Genomic DNA, 27,754 nt, shown 5'->3' on the forward strand with positions numbered 1-27,754 from the left:
TAGGCATCATAAGTATTCATGATACAGGCCTAGAAGACCAATAAGTGTCTCTATCTTTTGTTTGCAATCAGCCAACCATCTCAAAATTGCAACAAAGTTTGATACAGTATTAAAATCACTTTGTGATATTAGCTCAAGCCTATTTCGGTGCTATCGTAAGCATCAAAAGATCTAAAGCCGACTGGCCATTTTGTTTATATATTACTAAGATGGAAACGTACAAACAATGAATGCCTCAGAATGCCTCTGGAGGAGGGAGCCCATAAATAAATAAGCAAAAATATGCCTAGATCTGGGTCAGGTAGGCCAGCATCAAAAGGCCAAAAATAGCAGTCCACAAAAAAGGATAGAACATTCCCCCATAGGCTTCATCAAATTTGGGTTAAATATGCGTACCCTTGCTTTTTTATGGATAAAGCTTGAGCTGGTGATGAGCTTGGATCAAAACATGCAGTATCAACAAAGCATTTGATGCACAACTCACACTTCCTATTTAGAACAGTACAGTACACACCAGTCCAACTTGCAATACACGGATTCCAACCCATATTACTAACAGGAAACTTTTATAAATACAACTCATCATCCAGTAAAGAGTTATTGCCATGCTTTTTCAGGGCTTTGGCTATTGGAATGCAGTTAAAAGTTCTACCTAATGCTAAACACATGTGAAAAGGCGTCTGTCCATCCTGCAAAAATGTAACCCAAACATCAGAAGTAAGCACTTAATCTAACAATCCTGTAATGCACATTGAGCAAAAGACAACACCCAACCTTGTTTCGCAAGGAGGCATCTGCCCCACTAACAAGCAAAAGTCGCACTATATCATCCCTTCCAGTCGTAACTGCAAGATGTAAAGGAGTCCATCCAGCCTACTTCCAAACATGTGCATGAGTTAGCCACTGTCATAAGTACAAAGATGTTTGTTTACAAATGAAAGCCCCATCATCAAAGTTCAATGTCAAACCTCATCGGCGTGGTTGATATTTATTCGATGCTTTATGAATAATCGTGCCAAATTTAGAGAACCAGTCTGGACACTTAAATGTAACAAGCTGGCACCATCCTACAGAAAAGCATCAAAAGATCAGGTTCTCATTATTGCCAAACAAGACTCACAGAAAAACCACCTCCAGTAACTCAGAGTCCAATACAGAACCTGTAAATTACTTGGTAGAACCTGCAGACTGCAGCAGATAAATACACATGCTGCACCCGTGTGAGCATTTCAAGATACTAGGTCAGTACCAGCAAAACATTTCAGAGGAGAGAAAGAGCAAGGTCAGACTGACTAGGAACTCAGTGCCAAGAATATCAGAACTGTACCAAAGCTTAGGGCAAAGGATTTCTTCCTTCTCAATCCTGCCATTACATAATGAGGCTACAGAGCTTGACATTCAAGAGATGTGTATGTTAGACTAATCATGACTAGCAAGAATCACCAAACTCAGAAAATCAATTCAGGCAGTCAACGTAAAGGACAACTCTCCAGCACGGTAAGACATGGGCCAAGGTAAAGAAAATAAAACAGAACCCAATTCAAATATGCAAATAACAAGAAGGGTCTATAGTACCAACACATAAAAGGTAAGTCTAAAAGGAAGTGCTAGAATCCAGCTGGCCAAAATAACCTCCCATTTTCTCTGCACTCATACCATCTCCCTACTTGTAATCTCCATGGAGTGTATCCAATCACTCTTTAAGAGTATGGATAATCTGCGAAAGAGTCTCTCGGGTAGCAATGGTCTGTAGCATTGCATCTCGTTATGAAATATTCCCATTCTTACTCAAAGGCCACTTCCACAACCCAACAAACACCAACACTTTTGAAATTTTCAAAAATGCTTCCTAATACTTATGGAAAGCCTCGAAGGAGGTGAAAGCCACATCCTAAGAAGCCCAAAGGCATAATAGATAGACCCCTGGTCTCATAAACAAGAAGGGTTCCCCCCGCCCCCCCCCCCCCCCCCGGTTTTGTTTTGGTGGTGGGTGTGTGAGAGAGAGAGGGAGAGAGAGAACTTGCACAATGGAAACAAAACCAAAGTAGAAAATCTGTACCTTCCTTTAGAAGGTACGGTCACACCTAAGCCCTTGTAAGAGGGTTAAATCCCTAATGTTTCCCCCTTCTAATCATAAGTGGCTGGATTCATGATACAAAACATACAGACAACTATGTGCATTATCCATTTGTATTCAAAGGGTATCTGCACTTAAAGCCCACAAACACACCTGACTCTTCCAATCCCTCGAAGATCTATGTAGATTATGCATGCCAATGAGAGTTCAAACACATAACTTACAACCTGCCCTCGGATGAATTCATGTCATTTCCCCAACCCAACAAACGCCAACACTTTTTTCAAAAACACTTCCTAATACTTACAGGAAGCCTCAAAGAAGGTGAGAGCCACATCCCAAGAAGCCCAAAGACGTAATAGATACAAGCCCTGGTCTCAAACAAGAATGCAAGGGGGAACAAAAGAGAAACAGCAGAAATAAAAATAAAAATCTCAAAACACTGCATACCTTATCAAAAACCTGAACATCCGCACCTGCCCTAAGCAGTTGTGTTACAGCAGTCTCCTTTCTTCCTAGTACTGCTCTTTGTAGGGCAGTGTAGCCATCCTTTAAAAATGCAGGTGTTAAAATGTAGTAAAAATGATTCATTGACTAAGATCTTGCAACACATAATCTGAAAAGAGGTAACTCACTTCATCACGTGCATTGACATCTAAATTTAGTTTGAGAAGGCGATCAGCAAAGAGGAACTGGCCTGCAGACACCAATGTGTGAAGCATTGGCCACTTTTCCTGAAATCCAATCACAAATGTCAATACCCCACATAAACCAACACATTCTTTATTTTACTCTTAACTCGTTCAGGCATTTTTACAGCTTTGAGACTTCAAATAGAAACATAAAAAAAGTTACAGACTACACATTTAAAGAAAGAATCCTCAAAGCACACTTTCCATTCCTCCATTGCTTCTATCTGTTGTGATTAGCCTTCTGGCCAGCATGCAAAGGTCATGCAAACCATCTGCAAAACAGCTAAAAAGCCAATAGACTACTAGAAAGTGCCCATACCCATAGTTGTCAAGTACGAAAGGTACGGTATGGTATGGTACGCTAAAATACGGTACTAAATGGTACCTTAAGATTTTATAAGGTACGGTACGATATTAGTACGAAAAAAAAATAACTTGATTATTTTGGACTAAAGATAATAGAATAGATATTTCAAGTCTAAATAGCAATGCGATTAGAGTATATAAGATGAGTACTTGAGAGTAACATGTCAAAACCTAATGCTAAATGTGCAACATGCACTACTACTACCTACAACTTATAACTACATAGATGGGAGTGGAAACATCATACACACATGATCATACAAATAAGAGAAGTGTGGGCTTAAGAGAGAGAAGGTTGAGAGAGATTTTTTGAATCTCAAATAACCTAATCTCATGGGAGATTCATATTAATATAAGGAGCATTCAGCTTGTCCCAAAGTGCAATTCGAATGGGAAAGATGTATCCATTCAGTTGGTACCTTATGGTACTAATACGTAAGGTACGGTATCTAAAGTATGGTATAGTATCAAACCTTTCGTATGTGGTACTAGTGCAACTAGAGAGAGGAAGAGGCTAGAGAGAGAGAGAGGCGCTTGGGGGAGAAATAAAAAAAAGAAGAAAGGAGAAAAAAAAAAGAAAGTTGTAGACTTAGAGGAGAGTAGCCAAAAAGTGCCCATTTTTTTGTACTAAATCGTATGGGTACATATTGTACCGTACCATATGGATCAGTCCGTACTACGTATGGAGACAACCCTGCCCATACCTTCCTAACTCCTCAAACTTCCTTCTACTCCATAATTTGCCTTCATTGCACCATGTAAGCTCTTTTTTTTTTTGCAAGTAAAATGTGGCTAATTATATTACTCAAAAGGCCGATTACAACGAAATGTACGTGCTCAACAAACTAGCTGGAGCTTATGCAAATCACAAGTCCATCATGTATACAAGGAGGTCCGAGGAGAATGGGGGCAAGAAGCCATGGAGGGGGGAGCAAGAAGCCATGGAGGGGGGGCATATCGCCATCTGGGGTTGCCTGCCTACATCATGAAGAACAGGTCATGGCCACCCCAAGTGAGCAGAAAGTGAAGACGGAGCTCCTAATGAGCATGAGACTCGCCCTGCACCTGGGTCCCAACGGCCGCGGAGGAAGTGGATGATGGAGGCCCAAAGCTCTGCCAAAGTCACATATACTAAAAGGCACTCCTTGCCAAAAACCACCTGACAGCGTGCCTTCCAAATGTGCCATCCTGTAACTGTAAGACTCCCTATGATCTCCCATACCTCTAAGCTCTCTGTTGTGGGCTCCAATACTTGGTGGCTAGGTAGAGCCTCCAAGCCGACCACTGCACAAGATCCAACCTCGATGAGAAAGATCGTGTTACAAAAGGTGACGGCCCAAGCTAGCTACCTTGTGGCAAAAAGCTCCCCACGATATACAGCCAAGGCTGGGTGCCACACAGTGGAGAATACGGCAGGCTCCTCTCCACACGAGTTGTGCCGCCTCGCAACACCAAAGGCAATGCTTTGGAGTTTCCAAGAGCTGTTGTGGGCAGCGCTTACAACCTCCATCTTGCTCCATCCAAGCCAACCAACTCCCAACAACCAAACCCCCATGTCCCAAAAGCCAAAGGAAATACAACACCCTCCTCGGTCTCTAGCTGTCCCACAGGCAACACTAGAAGGTCCGACGGAAGGCATCCATGATGCTGTGCTCCACCCAATATTTGCTATGCGAAGGTGCCCAATCCATGTCCTCCTGCATCAATACATGTCTACCAATCCTGGCTACCATGTAAGCTCATGCATGATTACTGATTAAACTTATAAATAATCTCAAGTCATAGAGGAGCCACACCACAAACAACAATGTATTTTAACGTTACAAATCAATACTGCATACAAGCCCATATTTTAGTATTTTACAGCTTTAGTTTTACTTCCCAATGAGCCCCTCTTTCTATGTAGCAACATGACACTACATGCATCCTTTTGTTTCATTGCAGCTGCTCCTAAGGAACCTGCTCCTACTTACTAGGCATGAAATGAAAAGATGGAAGCATCATCTCCACACATGTAACACAAAGACCCAATGACCAGCAACCACAAGCAATCTTGTGGCAGTACACCAAATCATAGAGACCTCTAATAACAACTCTTCACAAAAAATATTCCACAAAGTTATCGACACTAATCACTACATACACTATCCAATAAGAGGGCAACCCCAATTGATGTGCACCAACCAACTTCTTAACGTAGAAAAACCCCTTCTTCCATGGAGCTAACTTAAGTACAAACTCTCCAAACTACTTCAACTGCTAGTTTGGATCTTAAGACAACACCGCTAGTGTTTACACCCAATATTTGTGTTGGGCTTTAAACAGTAGTATAAACTGATTAGCTCTTTATTACAGCCCCAAAATATGTTTATTACATAAGTTTCATTAAATTACCAGACTTTCCTAGAGAATGTGTGTCCCATAAGCCAAACCCTAATTTGCGAGGATCCACTCGTCAAGGAGGCAGTCTGTCCACTCAGCCCATCTCATCAATGCAGGTCCATTATTAGTTAGCACCCAATCTACACTGCTCTCTACACCCCTCCTTGCGAATATCTCAATTTGGGAAAAAGTGTTTTTCCTAGACTGAAGCACCCCTTGGCAGCTGCCACCATCACTCTTACTGCATCCAAGAGCTGTTCAAGATCTGTGTTTATTGGTGCATACTGTCACACTGATCAGCCTGGAGGATTCTATCCCAAATAGACACCAGATTTTGCAGCCAAAGGGCTGTGTTTGCAGCAGTCTACTGCCACCCAGTATATTCTCTCTCCTAAGTCACTAGTGCAATCTGATCTGTGTTTTTCAGCCAGACCTGCAGTTTAAGCTGCTGCTCGACCTGACTTCACTCTGCTCAGGCTGCCCTATTGCTGCAGCCATTGGTCAGCCTGATCCAAACAGGTACATCATCCTGATCTGCATTTGCTGTTGCAGATCACTTATAGAGACTATCTTCTGCATTTCGGGATTTGTACAAAGTATGACACTCTCTCCAGCTCTTACTCTCTACCCCAATCCTTCATAGACATGGGAGTTCACGAGGGGGGTGTGCGCAGCAGGAGTGCTGTGTGTGCAGCAATACAGAGTGTAGAGAGAGCAAAAACGTGAGTAGGGTGTGTTCGCATGTGGTACACACAAAGAATAAAAGAATGTATTTATACTTAGGGTACGGTACACTTACGCCCATAGGGATGCATTCACATGTACCAGTATATATATATACACACGAGAAGCGTAACAAAGGGCCTTTACATCCAACAGCCTCCCACTTAAAGGTCCGGAGCGAACCTTTAACCAACTCCCACTGGTCAAATGCAATGCTCATGTTGAGCATTTGCAAGGCTCTTAATGAGACCATCTACAAGGTTATCCTGTGTTTTAATCTTAGTCAATGTGACTAGACCATCATCCAAACCTGTCTGATAAGTGGTACCACACATCAATATGTCTAGTACGTGCATGAAACATGGTATTCTTAGCCAAGCATATAGTACTCTAGCTATCACATCCAAGTACAAGTGTTTTGGAGGGCAGCCTGAAATCCTTGACCAAACGGCCAAGCCAAATAGCTTCTTCCGAAGCATCAGTGGCTGAAATATATTCAGTCTCGATGGTAGAGAGTACTACTATCTTTTGCAATCTAGAACACCATGAAAGTTCCCCACCAATCAAGGTGAAAATGTACCCACTAGTAGACTTGCGGGTATCCAAGTCACTTGCCCTGTCTACATCACAATATCCCTACAGATCTGGTATACCCTTTCCATAGCATATACATCTTCTTTGTGAACCCCTTAAGGTACCGGAAGATGCATTTCACTACCTCCCAATGCACTTTGCCAAGGTTTGACATAAACCTACTCACGACTCCTACTGCATGAGTAATATAAGGTCTAGTGGCAACCATACCATACATGAGTGACCCACAAGCTGAAGCATAGGGAACATCCTTCATAGTACTCACTACCTTATCACCTTTTGGGCAATCTGCTTTGCTAAGCTTAGTGTACAGCGGTAACAGTACACCCTGAGGCTTAGTATCAGCCATAGAAACCTGTCAAGTACTTTGCTTATGTACTTTTCTTGTGAGAGAAATAAGAGCTGCTACTCTCTATCTCTTGTTACACACATGCCCAAAATGTGTTCAGCTGCGCCCAAATCCTCCATGGAGAAAGCTAATTTCAATTGTCTTTTCAATGCATTAGCTTAGCTCTTAAGCTTACTAGCAATAAGCATATCATCCACATAAAGCACAAGAATAATAAGGCTTCCATCATCAGTCTTCTTTGTACATATGCAGTGATTCGCATTGCTTCTCTTGAATCCATGTGAGAGCATGAAGGCATCAAATTTCTTATACCACTATCTAGGAGCCTGCTTTAGACCATACAAGCTTCTCTTAAGCATGCACACCAAATGCTCCTTTCCTGGCATAACAAAGCCTTCTACCTACTTCATGTACAACTCTTCTTCTAAATCACCATGCAAGAATGCAGTTCTAACATCCATCTGACCAAGCTCCACACCCATAGATGCTACAATGGCAAACAATACACGGAGAGTGGTCATCTTGACAATAGGTAAAAACACTTCCTAAAAGTCAATCCCCTTCTTTTGTGTATAAACCTTAGCCACAAGATTGACTTTGTGTTTGGGTTTGCCATCTACACACTTGATTTTATAGATCCGTTTAATAGGAATGGATTTCCTATCTTTGGCTAATAGGAAAAAATCCCAAGTGTCATTCTGATATAAAGATTTCATTTCTTCCTACATAGCTAGCTCCCACTTTTTCTTTATCTCACAAGATTATGCCTCTTTGTATGTGAGAGACTCACCCTCATCTGTGAGTAAAATGCAGGCCAAAGAGGAATCAAACCTCTATATACGTCTTCTGACACGTGTAGACCTTCTCACCCAATGATCTTTATTCTCAAGCAATGGGTCTACACCCAAAGGAATGTCAATAACCTCATTATTTGGCTATTGAACTACATTTTCAAGCTGCTGTAATTCATTTTCAACATAATGATTATGCTGCCCAAGATAATTTTCAGCATCCCTTTGCTGCCCATTTTCATCTGGCTCACTGATAACACACTGATCATCAAAACCAACATCAAACGAGGCTAAATCTTTAGTGGGGCTGATGGCTATTCAAGTGGCCGAACATGCTGAATTTTCACTTTCTTCTTGTCTAAGTCACTAGATGTGGCATTTTTCAGCAACTTTGATTCATTAAATACCACATCTCAGTTTGCGAATTACCTTTTTTATGCTTAGAATCCAAACTCTATAACCTATTTCACCTTCATCTCCATAACCCAAGAATATGCCTTTGATGGATTTCATGTCAAGTTTGGTTCTGCCATCAATAGGTATATGTACATAACATTCACATCCAAATACCCATAAGTGGTCATACGAAGCAGGTTTGACCAACTAAACCTCTTCGGGGATGTCACTATCAAGCACATGATGTGGAGATCGGTTGCGAATATGCACTAAGGTCCCCAAAACTATTACGGGAGATTAGTTGTGGATAGCATGCACCAAATCTTTTCACATAAATTGCGATTCATCCATTCAACCACACCATTAGATAACAAATTATAAGGGGCAATGACCTCCCATTTAATCCCATTTACATCATAAAATTGATTGAATTCTTTTGATATATACTCTCCCCCATTATCTGTTCTTATACACTTTAGCATTAAACCCTTTCACATAAAACCTTTTAAAAACATCCAATGCCTCACTTTTCTACTTAAGCAAGTAAACCCATAGCTTTCTAGAATGGTCATCAATAAAAGACACGAAATAACAAAAACCACTATGAGTTTTTATTAGCACAGTACATACATCAGAATGAACTAAATCCACAATACATGCCTTTCTATAGGCTCCATGAGAGTAATATAGTCATCACAAAAGTCAAGCTTTGAATCTTTCACCTCAACTCTTTCAAGTGAAGAGAGTGCATGCAAACCCTTTTGGCTCATGTGTCCAAGACACTTGTGCCATAGCTCCATGTGTAACTACAATTCTGCAACTACAATAAACTTTCCAGGAAGTACCTTACAATGCAAATAATACAAAGTTCCTTTTTTACTGCCTCTAGTAACAAGCATGGATCCTTTCTGCACCTTTCACATTCCACCACCAAAGATAGTGAAGTAACCCTTGCTGTCTAACTACCCAACTGAAAGCAAACTCTTCTTGATGCCAAGTACATACCTAACATCATGAAAAATAAATTCCTAGTCGTTTTCAAGAGCCAAATGTATGGTGTCAACTCTCTCTATGTCACATGCATAGTTATTCCCTGGGTAAGCATTCCCAAGGTGACCTACTACATAAGAAGAAAAGCACTCCAAAGATGGAGTGACATGAAATGAAGCATCACTATCGACAATCCACAATTGTGACAAACCATCATGAGCCGACAAAGCATCTATCACATCCTTTTTAGTGATATACATATCTTCTATTGTCATAGCATATGGGTCTGAAGATGCAACCAACAAATCTGCAATAGCTTCATTTTCTTTTATCTCTTCAATGACAAGCCTAGATACCACATTTGCCTTCTCTGTTTCTTTAGGAGTAGAGTTGCTATCTTTCTCATCCTTTTTACATTTTGCATTTATCTACTTTTTGCGTTCTTGTTCCTTTTTAAAATACATACAATTGGGCTTTTTATGCCCTTTGTGTCCACACTGGTAGCTGTTAGAGAGGATCACAGCCAGGCAGGTACAGCCAGGCAGGTGCAGTCCAGTCGGACTGCTGCAGTCGGACCTGCAGCAGTCGGACTGCCACGTGGCAGTCCGACTGCCTGCAGCCATTTTATTCCTGGCTGCGCCCTATTTTGGCGCCCCGTTCTAGGTGGTTTTTCGCCTATTTATTGCTGACGTTTTCAGCAGTCTGGCCACTATTCTCTGTCGCAGATTACAGACCGGTGCCGTGCAGATTTCTGTCTCTGTTCACAGATTTCAGACAGCAGACAGTGCAGACTGCAGCAGACTTCGAGGTGGACAGCAGGTCGCATCGTCGAGGTGGAGACACGCAGTCCAGCGCACTGCGCCAGTGTATATCTTTGTATTCAGCATTCTTTATACAGCAGATCTTCATTGTACACTGTCTCTTTCTCTCCCTTTTCTCTCTGCATTCTCTCTCTCTCAGTCCTACGCTTCCGCACCGCTGCACTTTGACATGGTATCAGAGCAGTGTTTGAGGGCTGACTGAGCGCAGAATCAACCTAGAGAGGAGTTTCCATCGCGACACAAATTTGCGTTTTTTGCGTTTAAGGGCAGACAGGAGGGCTGCGCCTTGGAACAAGGCTGAAACGAGTGTGGGCGCACAGGAAAGGAGTACAGGTGGTGGATTTGCTGCTGTTTACTGCTGTTTGTCGCGGAGAAAGTTTGAGTTTTCAACCTAAAAGTGCAGGTTTTGCTTTTTCATCGCCTCCGGCGGGTGAAGGAGCTTCGGGACGCGGAAGAGCCTTAGCAAGCTGAGTTTACCCAGTCAGAGGGGGCTGCTTTTGCGTTTGAGAAGGCATTGCAGGTGAAGATGTCTTCAGAGATGGACTTGGAGTTCCAGGCGATTATGGACCGGAAGGTGCCTGTCCTACCGGCTCTTCCTACAGATCAGAAGCTCGACGGCGACAACTACCGCATTTGGCGCGTTATGATGTTGGCCATTCTAGAGTCCTATGATTTGGCGGAGTTGGTACAGGAGGATATTGACCGGCCTTCGGTAAGAGATGAGTCTAAACTCTCTTCCGATGCTCGTGCGGAGTTGGCCAGGGCCCAATCTCATTGGGACAAACTGAATGCCAGGATTCGATCCTTTCTCTTTCTATCATGCACTACAGCCGTGATCGCTCACATCGAGCACTTGACAGTGGCTCGTGAGATATGGCTGGAGCTTGATCAAATGTACAATCGGATGACCCTGATGAAGAGGGTTTCTTTGGAGATACAGATGCGGACCTTGTCCGTCAATAAGTCTTCTTCGCTAAGGGAACACATTAACAAGCTAAGGCAGCTACAGATGCAGGTTCAGAATGCGGGGAAGCCAATTTCCTCCGAAGACATGGCGATTACACTCTTGTCCCAATTGCCGCCACAATTCGGTACATTTTACTCTGCCCTTATTGCTTCGGGGCGAGAGTCTACTCTTCGGTGGGAAGAGTTGGTTCCTATGGTCTTGGACCAAGAGGAACAGTTAAAGGGACAGAATGCTTCCAAGACGGAGGCGTTGACAGGTCAAGCCTCTCAGAAGAAGGGGAAGGACCAAAAGAAGAAGAAGGGGGATAACAAGTCCAAGAAGGACAAGGAGAAGAACAAGGACAAAGACTCCACATGTCATATTTGTGGAAAGACTGGCCATTGGAAGAAGGATTGCCCTGACAAAGACTCGAAGGACACCAAGAAGAAGGAAACCAAGGATTCTGGAGCGGTGGCTGCACCCTCATCAGCTGCATTTCTACACTTAGTTGTCATTGAGGACGCTTCACCGAATGCTTCTGATGTTGCGATGGCGGCTTCCCAATCTCGAGAGTGGATTATTGATAGTGGTGCCTCACGGCACATGACTCCTTCATCAGATGGTGTTGCCCAGTTGCGACCTTCGCGTGGGCAGGTTCTCATTGGAGACAGCTCTTCAGTTTCTATTGCAGGTCGGGGTAAGATGCAGCTTATTCCGGATGGACGAGGTGGCACCCATACCTCAGAGGTTTTGCATGTACCACGATTGGGGTACCATCTCCTTTCAGTTCATAAGATTTGCTCCCTTGGTCTTCTGGTGGAGTTTGACAGTTCTACAGTGCGAGTCCTTGATCGTGAATCGAGGAAGGTTCTATCATCTGGATATGAGGAGAACGGCATTTACAAACTGAAGTCTTCCACTGCCCTCTCTACTCTTCTTCTTACCTCACAGTCACAGTCTGAATTATGGCATGCTAGGTTTGGTCACCTGAACTATGACTATCTTCGGAAGGCGTCACGGGGACAGCTTGTTCGAGGGTTGCCGGATATAGTGGTGAGCCAGCAGCCATGTGTCTCCTGCATAAGGGGGAAGCAGCATAGGGATGCCATTCCCCACACCGCTTCGCGGCGGTCTACTTCACCGATGGAGTTAGTATCTACGGATCTATGTGGCCCTATGAGGAATGAGTCCCTGCGTGGGAGCTCGTACTTCATGCTGATCGTGGATGACCACAGCAGGATGACATGGGCCTACTTTTTGGCACTAAAGTCAGAAGCTTTCTCGCACTTCAAGGATTGACTTCTCTTTGAGGAGAACCGATCAGGCCGGAAGTTGAAGACCTTGCGATCCGACAAGGGAGGTGAATTTGTCTCTAATGAATTTGCTCGGTTTTGTGCAGATAGAGGAATTCACCAGGAGTTTGCCAATACGAATACTCCACAAGAAAATGGTATTCTAGAACGGAAGAACCGCAGTGTGATCGAGATGGCGCGCACCATGATGGAGCACCGACAGACCCCTCAGGTTCTGTGGGCCGACGCTGTGGCTACTGCAGTCCACATCCTTAATCGATCCCCTACTTCGGCCGTGGAAGGGATGACTCCATTTGAGGCTTATTTTGGGACGAAGCCAGATGTTTCTTACTTTCGGGTCTTTGGGTGTGATGCCTATGTTCACATTTCCAAGGCTCACCGTGACAAATTTGAAGCGGCTTCCCGAAAACAGGTATTTGTTGGCTACAGCTCCCAGTCCCAAGGCTACCGACTGTATGACCCCGTCAAGCGGGATGTATATACTAGCCGTGATGTGCGGTTTGTGGAGGTTCCGGCTTCTTCAACGGGTGAGGAGCATCCCGTTCTTGGAGATCCAGGGGAGAGTTTGGCTCCTTCTACAGTTCCATTGGAGCCTGTGCCGTTTGATTATGATTCTCTTTCTGACACAGAGTCTACTATTCCACCGGATCCTTCTGAGGAGTTACCACCGGTGGACATTCCAGAGTCTTCTACTGATGGAGAACGACGAGGGGAGGTTCGGCCTCCTCCTCGCTGGGCCCGTTACACACTCCGTGATTCAGGGATCGAGGGGGTTCCTGAGGAGTGGGAACCGCAGGATGGTCCGCGGCGGTCACGGAGGCACCAGGCGCATTCTTCGGAGCTTGTTTGCTCCAATTATTGTTTGATGTCCCGAGTTATGCAGGATCGAGAGCCCACCTCCGTGAAGGAGGCTTTACAGTCCGCCCCATGGAAGAAAGCTATGGAAGCTGAGTTGGAGGCTATTGAGAGGAATGGCACTTGGTCACTTGTACCACGTCCCCCGAAGAAGAAGGTGATTGGAGTCAAGTGGGTCTTCAAGACCAAATATCTCAGTGATGGTACTTTGGATAAGCACAAGGCTCGCCTTGTTGCTAAGGGTTTTGCCCAGCGCCCAGGGATTGACTGTCATGACACCTTTGCCCCTACAGCTCGTATGGCAACCATTAGAGCTGTTCTTGCTTTGGCTGGCCATAGGAGATGGCCTGTTTATCAGCTGGATGTGAAGTCGGCCTTCCTGAATGGTGATTTGAAGGAGGAGATCTACGTTGAGCAACCTCCTGGCTTTGGTTCTTCAGATGGGAAAGTCTACAGGTTGAAGAAGGCCCTGTATGGTCTCAAGCAGGCCCCGCGAGCTTGGAACGAGAAGATTGATTCGTTCCTCCAAACTCAGTTGGGATATCGGCGGTCCAAGGCCGATCCGCAGCTGTATGTTCACACTTCCGGGGAAGGTTGTGTGCTGTTTGTATTATATGTTGATGATTTGATTGTCACAGGTGATGATGCACAACAGGTCCAGGAGACAAAGTCAGCTTTACATCGAACGTTCGAGATGACGGATTTGGGGCTACTCCATTTCTTTTTAGGCCATGAGATTTATCAGTCTCAGAGGGGGATCTTTCTCTCCCAACAGAGATATGTACAGGAGCTCTTGGTGTCTTTTGAGATGGACGATTGTCGGGCCCTCTCTACTCCTATGGATCCGAACTGGAAGGCCACTTCCCACTCAGCTTCTCCTTTGGCGGATTCGTCCCGCTATCGACAGTTGATCGGGTCTTTGATTTGGCTTCTCAACACCAGGGTTGATCTATGTTTTGCTGTTGGGCTCTTGGCAGGGTTCATGAGTGAACCTAAGACGGTGCATTGGCAGGCTGCTCAGAGGATACTTCGGTATCTGAGGGGGACGTCTGATTTGGGGATTCATTACCCCGCAGGGACAGATGGGTCAGATCTTGTACTTGCAGGTTGGAGCAACTCGGATTGGGCCGGTGACGTGAACCACAGGCGGTCTACAACAGGTTACTGTTTTACTTTGGGTGCAGGTGTTATTTCATGGAGTAGCAAGAAGCAGCCCACGGTAGCCCTTTCGTCTACTGAGGCGGAATATCGGGCCGCATCTTCCACCACATGCGAGGTTGTGTGGCTTCGGAGATTGTTGCAGGAGCTTGGGTGCCCCCAGACTCGTCCTACATTGCTGCGATGTGACAATGAGAGTTGCATTGCCTTGGCAAGGAACCCTGTTTTTCATGCCCGGACGAAGCACATTGAGATCCAGTACCACTTCATCCGAGAAAAGCTTCTGGATGAGACCATCACTGTGGAGTATTGCAAGACGGAGGATAATCTTGCGGATTTGTTTACGAAGGCGCTTCCTCAGGCTCTACTTCGGCAACATTCCAGATCCCTCAGGCTTCTGCCCTGCCCAGGCTCTGAGAGGGGGTGTTAGAGAGGATCACAGCCAGGCAGGTACAGCCAGGCAGGTGCAGTCCAGTCGGACTGCTGCAGTCGGACCTGCAGCAGTCGAACTGCCACGTGGCAGTCCGACTGCCTGCAGCCATTTTATTCCTGGCTGCGCCCTATTTTGGCGCCCCGTTCTAGGTGGTTTTTCGCCTATTTATTGCTGACGTTTTCAGCAGTCTGGCCACTATTCTCTGTCGCAGATTACAGACCGGTGCCGTGCAGATTTCTGTCTCTGTTCACAGATTTCAGACAGCAGATAGTGCAGACTGCAGCAGACTTCGAGGTGGACAGCAGGTCGCATCGTCGAGGTGGAGACACGCAGTCCAGCGCACTGCGCCAGTGTATATCTTTGTATTCAGCATTCTTTATACAGCAGATCTTCATTGTACACTGTCTCTTTCTCTCCCTTTTCTCTCTGCGTTCTCTCTCTCTCAGTCCTACGCTTCCGCACCGCTGCACTCTGACAGTAGCAAGTGACATCTTGCTGTCTTTCCCTGCTTTTGCTGCGATTTTTGTGTTTATTTGTAGCATTTGACTTCTATTCAATCCTTCCTCTTACATTATAGGCCGATCCAGTGTTGCCCCCACTTGCCTTGCATCTAATCTTCTCATTGTGAATAGAACCACACACACCATCAAAAGTCAAGTTGGGGTTGTTGCTCAAAGAGAACCAATGCTTCCCATGAATCTGGTAAAGCCATGAGCAAGAAGATAGCTGTCAACTTGGGATCAAAAGGCGGTAAGCCTGTATCTTGTAACTAGCTCAAAATCCCAATAAATGCATTCAAATGCTCTAAGGCGGGCTTGGACTCATCAAGCTCCAAGTTAACCAACTTCCACATGAAGCTTTGAGTTTCATCCAAACTTCACATGCAATGGAGAGTCTCTTGATATCAACCAAGGTATCATCTATGATTGCCATTTTGATGTAAGCAATAGCCTTCTTATTCACCTTAGCCCATTCCTCATCTGACAAAGCAATAGGCTTTTCTTGTTCCAAAGCATTATCACAATCCTTCAAAAACAGGATAGCTTGCATACAATCTTTTCAAAGATCAAAGCCGTTGCCATCAAATTTCCGAATCTCAAAAAGATTCTTTGTGTCAAAAGTGGATGCACTGCCAGCCATTTTCAGCAATAAATTTCTGCAATAAAATGCTGAATACTGTCGGTCAATAGCAAGGTTGCTGAATATAACAGCAAGTACACAAAATGCACTTCCAAGGTGCTTGAGAAGCAAATAATTTGCTGCAATTTCAGTCCAAATAGGCTGACTACAGCATATACATGCACAAAATGTATTTAAGTATGCATAAAAGACAACTCCCACTTCAATAATACACCACCGTAATGCCCATATGCAACAACCCAAGTGCAGTCTGTCTACACCTCCCATACATTGTCATTGTCATCCGGGATTTTTCTAGGGTCACCCCTATTTTTTCTAGCATTTTTCTTCAGTGGCCAACATTAAATGCTGGTCGGCCAGCTTTTTTGGCACCTAGTACTGTAGGTCAGCCAGACTTGGCCATTAATGGCTATTTATAGCCAACCCCCCTCCCCCACTTGGCAAACACACACACACTTTAATCTTCCCTTTGCACGTGCACACTCCAACACTTGGACTCTCCGTGCTTGGTGCTGCCATCCTCATAAGCCCGATCTGGTGCCCTCACTAACACTTGAGGCGTGCAGGGATTGGTCAATCCATCATCATTGTATCAACATTCTTCTTTAGTCCGTGCAGTATTCTTCCTTCATCTTCTACTTCCTCTCTTTCTCTCTCTCGACTACTCTCTGTATTTGTGTTTCTCTTCTATTGCACTCTCACATGGTATCATTGCCTAAGTGAGGACACAATTTGGAGATTTCTTGCAAAAGAGTAGGTTTTCATCATGGAGGAGCAGCCCAAATCTTCAAAACGCAGATTATCAGCCTATGCTTGCTACATTCAGTGCTTGTAGAGGTGGTCCACTACGTATTTGATCTTCATGGCAACCAAGTGACAACATTCAGGCACCAAGCGCCATCTATTTCTGTGTTTTGCAGAAAACACAAATTTGTGCTTTGCAAGTGACCACATCTTGGTGCAGGCAACAGCTTTTCCGTGACAAACGACACATCTACAGTCTCTATAGTTGATTGCCTTCTATCTTTCTCGCTATCTTCATAAAAAACATAGATTTCTAGGTGATTCTAGGATCGAAGATGTCTTACCAATTCACGAGCTTTGATGACTTAAAGGAGGAGCTTCTTTCCAGACACTCTTGAGCGGGGACGTGATTATCGCAATTATAGTTGGCAAGAGGAGTCTCCTATTCACAGTCGTTCCCCTTCTATTCATCTATCACAGAAGGCTCCGTCTGAAGTGAAAATGCCGTCCTTAATACCCTCAATACAGGTGCATGTCTTACCTTCATTACCCAAAGAAGACAAACTCAATGGTTCAAACTATTCGTTGTGGTCATGTAAGGTGGAGTGCATACTTGGCACCTTCGATCTTTGGGCTCTTGTTTCAAATTCCATCCCCTATCCTAAGAAGAATCCAACAGATGGACTTCTATGGACCAAGCAGCCTTGTGGGATCGGCTCAACTCTCGAGCCGATCCTTTCTCTTTATGAGTTTGTAGGATTCTATCCTTGTGCATGTTCACAGGTTGAAGATTACGGTAGAAGTGTGGAAGAAGCTAGAGTCTTTGTATCAACAAAAGACATTTGCCCACAAGATTTCCCTTGAGAAGAAGTTGTAGATGCTCAGGCTTAATGATTCCTCCTCTGTAGAGGAGCACATCACGAAGATGGAGAACGTGAGAGGTGAGCTTGCCTGTCTTGATCAGATGATATCCTCTGAAGACATGGCTATGATCCTTCTGGCTCGGTTGCCATCTCCTCAGTTCGATGTCTTATACACCAGCCTTATCACATCGAGGACCCACGAGATACTCTTATGAAAAGAGCTTTCATCGCTTGTCTCGGAGCAAACTCAAAGAGGTTAGGGCCACTGGTTCAAGCTCCACCAAGGCATTTACTACAAGTACATGTGGAGGGAAGCAAAAGTACATTCATTTGAAGCCAAAGGAGAAGGATTCAAAGGATACAAAGGCTGCCCCAACAATGACCGAGTCTGTCTTTGTGCAAATATTAGCTGAGGAGGATACAACTCTTGCTTTTTCTTCTTAGGAGAAGCCTTGGTTCGTTGACAATGGGGCCTCTTCTCACATGACCTACAAACCAGATTGGCTTCAAGATCTGAGTGCCAAAGGGGACATAATCATCATTGGTGACAACTCTATCATTCCTATTGAAGGAGTGAAGACTATTTCTCTATTGCCAAACAAGCAGTCTTCTTCAACCAAAGTTTTCTACGTACCAGATTTAGGTTTTAACCTATTGTTTGTTCATGGTCTTACACGGCTTGGTACCCACATGGTATTTACACAGAAGGCAGTGACAATGGAGGATGCTTCTATAGGTACCGTTCTTTGGACAGGATCACAAAAGGATGGGCTTTACAAACTCACAACCTTAATCGCGAGGTCTTCCCATGATTTGCTAGTCCCTCCACTTGAATTTAACTGAAAACAGCTTCAGCCGTGTTGAATCCAAGTCTTGGAGCTTCCAATTTCTGACACACTTCTCGAGGCCGCTACTAAACCTTAATTTCTACTTTGCAAATTATGGTTTACAGCAGAGATATCTCAAATTCCTCGGCCTCTGGCGATCTCAGTGTTGTAATCTTCAGAGCAAGGCTACAGAAAGGCATGTATCTAGCATGTGTGAACATATAGTCACTATAACCGAGCAACCAAGTGTTTCTTTGTGGCATAGCCATTGGGACACATGAGTCAAACTGAAATGAAAGAATCTTCACATTTGGGTTATTTGCCGTCTTTGAGGTATGCTGATTTTAAACATTGTGATCATTGTATTTATGGTAAGCATGCTCAAGCATCACATTAAAAATCTCTCTCTAAAGTCTTCACCCTTACAGTTGGTGCATTCAGATGTATGTTAGATGCCAGGGTTATCTCTAGGGGAAAATAAGCATTTCATTACTTTGTTGATGATGCCACACGCAAAGTATGGATTTATCCAATAAGTCATAAAGACGAGGCCTTGGATAAATTTAAAAAATTATTGGCAGTTGCTGAAAATCAGACCAACAAGACATTAAAGTGTTTTCGCTCTAGCAATGGTAGGGAGTATGTGTCCAAAGCCTTTCAAGAATTTTTGATAGCAAAGGGATTAAAAGGGAGCTCACCGCCCCTCACAATCCACCCCAAAGTGCTACCATGCAAATGGTTTTACGAAATGAAAGTCGCTTCTAGTTCTTTGCCAAGGTACAAGGCACGACTGGTTGCTAAAGGGTATAAGCAAAAACATGGAAGTAGATTCATGTATGCTATGGTTGCTACACGTCCTTGTCAAAAGATGACATACCAGCGAGACAATAGGGTTTGCGGGGAGGAACACAAAGTGAACTCGGCAAACATGGAGAAGAGGAGAGAAGAGAAAAGAAACTCTGATGAATGGAATGATGAAGTTCCCAATCATGGAGTGAATGTGATACAAGGGAACAAGGGTGCCGTAGCATAAGGAAGATGATGAAGACAGCCACGAACCACGAACCACGAACCACAATGTCCTCCTGAAGGGATGTGAGGATAGTGGAGAGGCTAGAGAGAAGAGGTGACGGGCTGAATGAATCAGCTGTGAGGAATGAATGAGAGAGTGACCTATAAATAGGCACAGTCAGACTAGGATGAGATCTCAGTCATTTCTGGTGGGCTGATCTGTAATTTCTGCACTAAACCCTAATTTACAGCAAAAATTAGGGTTTAGCACCCACCTTGGGATCTGTGCCTAAGATTGAAGGCTCAAGGGGCTGAAATCAGCAGCTGATAATTAAAGATTATCAAGGGATTTCAGGAGCCAGCCCATCCCGAATTGATTTGGGGCAGCATTTGGCCAGCCAAGGGTCAAATTGGAGAAGAAGTCGTGAGTGAATCAAGGGGCAAATGACCCAAAAGGCTTGCTGGTCATTTATGACAGCAAGAGCAATTGGTTAGTAGGAGGGGATTGAAGAATCTCAAGTTGTACTCCTTCCAATTGAATGAAAGCTAAAGAAATACCGCAAGGGACGCCAGTTTTGGGGCCAACAAGGAGTCTACTGTCCAAGAATGTTATGGTAAAGTGTGTATTTCATTTTATGTGCATTTATTTATTGCTGTAAATAACTCCTAAATTAGGTTATCACCACCCATTCCAAGAAGAAAGGCTGGTTTCGTTCCCCCTCTAAGGTGGGAGGTGGACAAGAAGAAAGGCTGGTTTCGTTCCCCCTCTAAGGTGGGAGGTGGAGGGCCCCCGCTGAAGTCAAAGAAGTAGATGCCTCCTCTGAGGGCAAAGAAATAACATCCCTCTCTGAAGTAGATAGGGAATCCAAAAACGCATGGATCACGGACACCAAAATGTCTAATGACGAAGGAAGTGCCGCCGGTGGTACCAAAGAAGGTATCTAGGGTGCCAAAGAGCTCCCAAAGGTAGCCACTCAAACCTAAGTAGTCGAGGGTGGGGAAGGGTGGGGCTCAAAATGAGCAAGAGGTGGGCAACAGTCGCTGTCTCTTAGTGGAGTAGACTGGGTAGCCAAAGAAGAGGAAGGAGTCGAGCAGCCACTGTCTCTTGAAGGAGCGGACTGATGAGGAGACAGTATCAAGCAATCACTGTCTCTCGATGGAGCGGACTGCAGATCCGTAGGTCCTGGAAACCACTGTACCTGAAAAGAAGTGGGAGAAGATTGTTGTTGGCATTGCGACGATCTCCAGGAGGTCGTAGTACCAATCGATCCTCCATGTGCTCGAAAGGACTTAGTGCGCATCGGATGCGTCTTATTGCCTTGAGCATAGTACTCTGATAGTCGATGCAGAACGTTTTCTGTGGCCCAGAAAGGAGAGGTGGCACAAGGAGTGCCTGGTGGAAGACGCATATACTCCGAGGGGGTAGGGAGTAAAGGTCAAAGTCAGCAAAGCATTGGTGGTGTGTCTGGTGATGCCACAATAGGAGCACCCAGTAGTCCGATCATCTATTGGTAAAGAAGCCATGGATAGCAGTGTGCCTTGCTGAAGAAGGAAGAGACCAGTCACAATGAACCACGAACCGCAATGTCCGCCTCAAGGGGTGTGAGGGCAAGGTGAACCACGAACCACAATGTCCACCTCAAGGGGTGGGAGGGTAGTGGAAGGGAGCTGCTAGTGGGAGGAGGATGCTACCAGCAATAAGAGGTTGCAACCAGTAAAAAAACACAGGTGAGAAGAGAGAAAGTCTAAAAACACAAGCAGCAAACGAAAGAAAGACTAAAAACGCAGGCAGAACAGCCTGCAGGAGAGAGAAAGACTAAAAACGCAGGCAACAGGAGAGAGAAAGACTAAAACGCACGCAAGATAGCCTGCAGGAGAGAGAAAGACTGAAAACGCAAGCAGCAAGACTGTGATGGCGTGGCAAGTTGTAAAGCAATAGGTCTGCACAGGAACAGCAGTCGCTTGGCTAGAATCAACTCCAAACTACGTGAAGAGGGCTAGAAATCAGGCGCCAACTGATGGAGACAGCAATAGACAGCTTCGGCTGAGATGTCCTCCGCGAACGGGGAGTGGGCAACAAGCTGAAACACCTGAAATCTGCAAAAACGAGATTTTGATGCAGCAGAAGAAGAAGAGAAGTGGATGTCGAACCCGCCACCGGTCTTTGCCTTCACTAGAGTGGAGGATCTTTGCCACTGTTTGAGCAAATCCAGCTTTGATACCATGTCAAAAGATAACATACCAGCGAGACAGTAGGGTTTGCGGAGAGGAACACAGAGTGAACTCGGCAAACATGGAGAAGAGAAGAGAAGAGAGAATAAACTCTGATGAATGGAATGATGAAGTTCCAAATCATGGAGTAAATGTGATACAAGGAAACAAGGGTGCCGTAGCACAAGGAAAATGATGAAGACAGCCATGAACCACGAACCGCAATGTCCTCCTGAAGGGGTGTGAGGGTAGTGGAAAGGCTGGAGAGAAGAGGTGACGGACTGAATGAATCAGCTGTGAGGAATGAATGAGAAAGTGACCTATAAATAGGCACTGTCAGTCTAGGATAGCGCCCCTTTTTGGGGCTGCAAACCCTAAACGCAAAACGCAAAAATGCAAAAACACAAACTGCGGGTGAAGGGTGAAGAGTTTCTCAACAGTCTTGACATTGCATTTGCGGTGGGAGTGGTTAGTAAGTACATGGCATATCCTGGCAAAAAGCATTGGGAAGCAATGAAGGGTATCATGAGATACCTTAAAGACACAAAGGACTTGCGTATCTGCTTTGGAAAGCAGAAGTCATCTATTGTTGGCTTCACGGATGCAGACTATGCTAGTCATCCTAACTGCACGAAGTCTAGTTTAGGATATGAGTTCACGTTCACAAGGGGAGCAGTCCCTTGGATATCAAAGCTATAGAAGTGTGTTGCATTGTCTACTATAGAGGCAGAGTATGTGGCTGCCATTGAGACATGCAAGGAGACTTTATGGCTTTCACGTCTAGTGAGAGAGCTTGGTATTACGGAGGTTCCTATCCTTCACTATGATAGTTAGAGTGCTATAATGCTAGCACGAAATCCTATCTTTCATACAAAGACAGAGCACATATAAGTGAAGCATCATTTTATCAGGGATGTACTTGACAGCAAGAGCATCTCCTTTCTCTCCATGTTCATGTTTCTCTTCCATTGCGCACTCTCACAAGGAATAGGCTGGGAGATCAATATCCATGTCTCAAGAGTGTTAAGAATCCAACAGGCCTTAACCTTCCACAAGGAATAGTTAGAATCATAGTAGGAGGAGAAGACAACACATCAAAAAGATCCATGATGGAAAAACTTCAGAAATATTCCTTCAATTTCGCACAAGAGTGAATCATCGAAAATGGAAAGATGGATGAAGACCAGCGACAAGATCTTCAGTCCCCCGACTGCTGTCCATGGAAGCATAGCAACCAGCACTCCAAACCAAAATGCAGCACCCAGCAGCCTGTCCAGAATGAAACAGACACAAACCTCCAGCCTTTGACAGATGTCCCCCGAGCAGTCCAGCATCAAAATGCAGACCTTCTCAACCTCCAAGAGATGACTGGCAGGAAGTCGAACAGCAAAACGCAGGTCTGGACAGAACTCCACATCAGCAGAAAACTCAAACAGGGGTGACCAGCAGTCATGAACCATGGGAAACTGTGTTAGGCAAGATCTTAATGCTGAGGATAGGTGAAACATGGCTGGAACAGCAGGGCAAAGGGCTGGAGAAGCTGGGCAAAAAGCTGGAACATCTTGAAGAGCTGCAGCTGAAAGTGCGACTATGATGAAAGAGGGAGAGAGCTGGCAAATATGTGTAGCTTGCTCACAATGATTGCAAGGTGGTGAATCATGATACCACGTGAGAGTGGAAACAACAGCAGATTTAGATCTTTTTCTAATGAGCAATATTAGGTGATTGTCAAGTCATTAAAAGCTATTTTACATTTCTCACTCTAGCAATATCCGCCCAGCCCTGGCACAACTTCATCTAGTCCTAGACAGCTCTACCCAACCTTGGACTGTTCTACCCAGCCTTCAAACTCTTAGAAGTTATGATTGCACCTCGTGTGTCAACCTTAGGAGGACTGGACAACCACTCTTGTCGGCCACTTGTGTCCTTTTTGTGTAGCATCCATACTTGGATTGTGCCTATATATATGTGTCCTTTCCCCTTTGGGGGATCAATTATACTTCTATGATCCATTGTAGATATCCTTGGGCTTGAGATCCTTGCTCTTGGATATGGAGAGAGGCTATTGTGTTCTTGCTTTCTCCTCACTATAGTGATGGTTGTTGTACTTGCTTTGGTTGCACACTTCTAGATTCAGTTCCATTCCTCTCATTTGTTTTTTATTATTTCATGTGTTTTGTGCTTCATCAGTATGCTCTTGGATTTGTGTTCCACTTCTGCCTTTTGTCATTCTGACACAAATAGCCACAACTAGTTTAGGACAACTTCGCCCTGGCCAAATCTGGCACAAACAGCAAAGAAGGATCAACCACCAGCAATTGCAAGTGATGAACTGATTCCAAGCACCCACACCTTGTCTTTTAACCTTTCATAGAATTTTCTAGCTTTTCCTATATTTAGACAATTTCTCACAAGAATAATTAAATTACATGATAAAATTTAATTTTTCAGCCTTTAACTCATTAAAGTGACTTATCACAATCCAAAACTCTAGCCCATACCAAACTTAATCAATTAATTGGAACTTTTATTAAGGTTCATTCCAATCAAATAAATTAATATGTGCACAAAACCTACATATAAATTAACTTTGTTTTTACTCACAAAACCTTGATTACTAATGGACCTACCCATGTCCAACACAACTCATGCACTGTCCTAGATCCGCCAAAGAGAGAGTTCCAAAGATAAATCACAGCCCTATGACAACTCGCAAATGGCTTCTCCTCCTATTGGGGACCTTACAACTTTGAATGCCATGGACCATTAGGTCATTGTTCCCCCTTGGACTCTTTTGAGTTTTCTAGGAATTCTCTCCAACCAAAACTTAAATAAAAGAAATAATTACTTGGTCTTTTTTGGCTTATACAAAAAGTGAATAAGTTAATTGAAACTTAATAAATACATAAGCCCTAATTTTTCATTAATTGACACTCCTTACATTGCCACAATCCCACGTCAGCTGCAAATTGTGTTCCAACACTCCTCAAGCTCAAGACAGAGGATTCATGCCAATTACCATCCAATCTAGCAAAAATACTAATAATGTCATTGTGACTAATATTGCAAGAAGTTAAAAAAACCAATACACACAAAGAAACTAGTACACATGGCGCGTGGAGGAGAGGGTATTTTTCCCCCTTTTTCCATTTCATTTCTTGTTTTTTTGTTTTGGGGGGAGAGGGGTGTTTAATCATCAAGAGTTAGGACTCCTTGCAATGTTCCAAGAAACTCTCATATCCCTACTAATTTTATTTTTAGTTTTGCCATTCTAAGGTGTACTTGTAAGCAAAGTAACTAAGTCCACTAGGGACACTCGAATTGCCTATCAACCTTTTGCATGTAATAAAGAGCACATGGGTTTCAAACTAATCAACAACGTGGTCCTCGATTTGCCCAACAAAGTGCTAACCTTGGTCTCACGGCATCCTAGCTACCCCATGTCACACCAACTTGGGGCACATGAGAATATTACCTTAGGGTCCATGACCCTCACACAACCCTTCATGACACTACCCTAGACTCGATGACCCCTAGGCAACCCTTAAATTACACCACCTTGGGGCATGTGACCCTCAGGCCACCACAAGGGTTCTTGCCCAAGCCATGTGATTCTTGAGACTATTGGTGGCAGCACTACCCTCAGCCTTTGGGCTGCCCTTGGGCCTATGGCCATCAAGGAGTACACATTTCAAGCCTGGCCTGAGATGGGGCCTACTCAAACGAGAGAAAGGAAAGGCAAAGCCTCATTGAAAGTTGTGTGAAAGTTCTGCCACAGACTTAGAGTGGCAATCCCACCAAGCCACCTTCACACATGAGATAAAGAGGAATTCTGCATGCATTCTAATTAGTATCACCACCACATGACCACTGACAGCCAGCATCAACCAAAAGAATCTCAGAATCCTTACCACCTACTAGCATGCACCCCCATGCCGCCTCCTACTACTAGTAACAACCCATACAAATTCTATTCAGGAGTGGAGTAGGCACCCATTGGGTTGGACCATCATGGTTCCATGAACATCCTGTGGTTTCATCCAATTTTGCCAACACATGGTAGAGAGAAATTTCTGCTGTGGTGCTGATGGAATGCTCACATAGATCCAATCTATATACAGGACATGACACAAGCCATGCCAGCATATGGGAGCTCACATCCCAGCAATAGAGCCAATGAATATATTAAGTGTTAGCATGTGCTAAGAGCAGACTCGCTAAGAGTTTTACCACAAATCATGATGAACCCAAGATAGAACAGATGCTAGCATATGCTATTCTTTTATACAGCCAAAATAATGAACCATCATAAATGCATGACCAAGAGACTGGTGCATGTAGCACTCAAAGTTGCATGCCAACATCTCAAAGCTGTAGTTATCACTCGGTCCCCTATATCAAAGGGGCTAACACACTTACCTCGACTAGTAACTTGTGGACTCATTGAGTGGTTTTCTGGTTTCAAATATGGCTTACAATTGGGTAGTGTTCAATACTCTAAATCAAGGTGCAGCCCATCATGCTCTGTGAACCACCCTAGGAAAATCAAACCCCATGGTCTCCATATTAAACACCTAAAAGGTTTCGATTACTCAAAACATTTAGATGTTTAGGCACACCATATTAGAATGTGCACATGACAAAAAACTTGCTTCGAATTTCCCAAAAATAGAAGTTTAATTGTTGAAATAAGGTCCCTACATGTGTGCAACCCACAGCATGTCAATCACTGAAAGAAAAAGCCAACTAACCATCCAATGGTTGATCAACAAGCAGTGTTACTCCCACAAATATTTTATTTAGATTATGTCAATTTGATATGTAGACAAGTACAAAATACGAGAATTTACACTAAGCAGTTTGCTGAGATCTGGCATAGCCTCCTTTAGCCGCAACTTTTCCTCCTCTGTGAAGAGCAGATCCAGACCTGAGTCTACCTATGACACGACAAGCCAGAATTTAGAGTGAAAGATTTCAAACAACCAACAATCGAAAAGAAACTTCATCATTGAAAATATGGTTCTGTGTTCCAGTTTTGATCTACAATGTTGCAAGCCTCCCATTTGTATTAATACTTGCTGGCATGGTTGTCATACCAGGTTCAGATTTCCAGTCAGCGTGAGCCTTGTCTGCTTGAGCTTTCTTTTCAAAAAGCAATGCTGCCACACTGTAAGGTAACTGTGTGACTGTATCCTTCTTTTCCTGCAAAGACAACGTCTGGAATTTATCTATCTCTGAGCCAGAAGATAAGCTGGCACTAGCCTGTTCATCTCTAACTTCTTTCTCCTCCTCTCTGATTGTATTTGCACCTGGATATGTTCGGTGTACAACATCATCCTTGACTATGACCTCCTCTCTCCCCTGAATCAAAGTATATCCCGGTTTCCCGTCAGAACCGACAGTCCAATTATCGATATGTGCCTGTCCAAAGCCATCCTGTATAATTCTGATATTCTCCCTTTTCTGCTCAGCTAGTCTGGCATTGCGCCTCCTATTCGCGATTTCAAGCATGCGTATCTCCCTCTTCTTGTCGGTCCTCGATATGTACAGCTCCATCTGCAGAGGCTTCCATTCCCGAGGTACCAAGCCATCTTCCAGGTCAATCTCAGCACGACTCGCGCTGTCAAAAGTCTTCTTCTGAGAGTCTTCCTCTTCAGAATCCTCTTCTTCTCCTCCTCCTCCTCCTTCTTCGCCATCGTCGTCCTGTCCGTCATCACTGCGTATGTCTTCGAAAATGCCGTCTTCAAAGGCTATCCTCTTGAAAGGCTGCTTCCTTGTCTTCTGCTTTGACAGGGGGATTGCGGTACGACTGGGCGGCCTGCGGTAAGCCCTGGGACAGGGTAGCCGGGAGGCAGACAGGGCACCATGGGCGTTTCTGAGAAGGAAGAGCGTATTCGGGAAGGCAGGACAGGGATGGGTAGGGGGGCTGAGCTGCTCCATGGAGGGAGGCAGCGCCGTCATCGTCCCTGTTGAACTAACTTGTCACGGAATACAGACTCTAGAGTCGAATCGAGACTCCCAGTCGCATGGCGAAGACGGGAGGAGGTGCGCCTGACAATTTGGAGGATTTTT

General features: G+C 44.4%; 1 protein-coding gene across 2 annotated transcripts; it reads right to left on the bottom strand.

Moving 5' to 3' along the window:
• On the bottom strand, positions 1 to 27,754 carry LOC148011316 (uncharacterized). 2 transcript variants are annotated; one of them, XM_087670462.1, is made up of 8 exons: positions 26,992 to 27,158; positions 26,779 to 26,884; positions 26,533 to 26,615; positions 2,713 to 2,811; positions 2,528 to 2,626; positions 969 to 1,067; positions 775 to 873; positions 1 to 689 (listed from the first exon to the last, which is right to left on the bottom strand). In XM_087670462.1, exons 1-8 carry the CDS (start codon positions 27,016 to 27,018, stop codon positions 567 to 569), a joined length of 735 nt encoding a protein of 244 aa, XP_087526588.1. In that variant the 5' UTR covers positions 27,019 to 27,158; the 3' UTR covers positions 1 to 566. The 2 variants fall into 2 exon arrangements, with proteins under 2 accessions (XP_087526588.1, XP_087526587.1); XM_087670461.1 differs by having other exon boundaries at positions 49 to 689; positions 26,779 to 27,754.

This window comes from Lygodium microphyllum, chromosome 28, assembly GCF_053477565.2.
Source record: "Lygodium microphyllum isolate KBCC chromosome 28, Lygodium_microphyllum_v1.1.10, whole genome shotgun sequence".
Taxonomy (NCBI): domain Eukaryota; kingdom Viridiplantae; phylum Streptophyta; class Polypodiopsida; order Schizaeales; family Lygodiaceae; genus Lygodium; species Lygodium microphyllum.

What these genes read in the sequence shown, in the direction of transcription:
- LOC148011316 (XM_087670461.1), bottom strand. Translation starts at nt 27,643, where the DNA reads ATGACGGCGCTGCCTCCCTCCATGGAGCAGCTCAGCCCCCCTACCCAT. An exon ending in TGACTGGAAATCTGAACCTG is followed by an intron (nt 26,616 to 26,778) that starts GTATGACAACCA and finishes TGTCATAGGTAG; the next exon opens with ACTCAGGTCTGGATCTGCTC. An exon ending in ATATCAACCACGCCGATGAG is followed by an intron (nt 874 to 968) that starts GTTTGACATTGA and finishes GTTTGGAAGTAG; the next exon opens with GCTGGATGGACTCCTTTACA.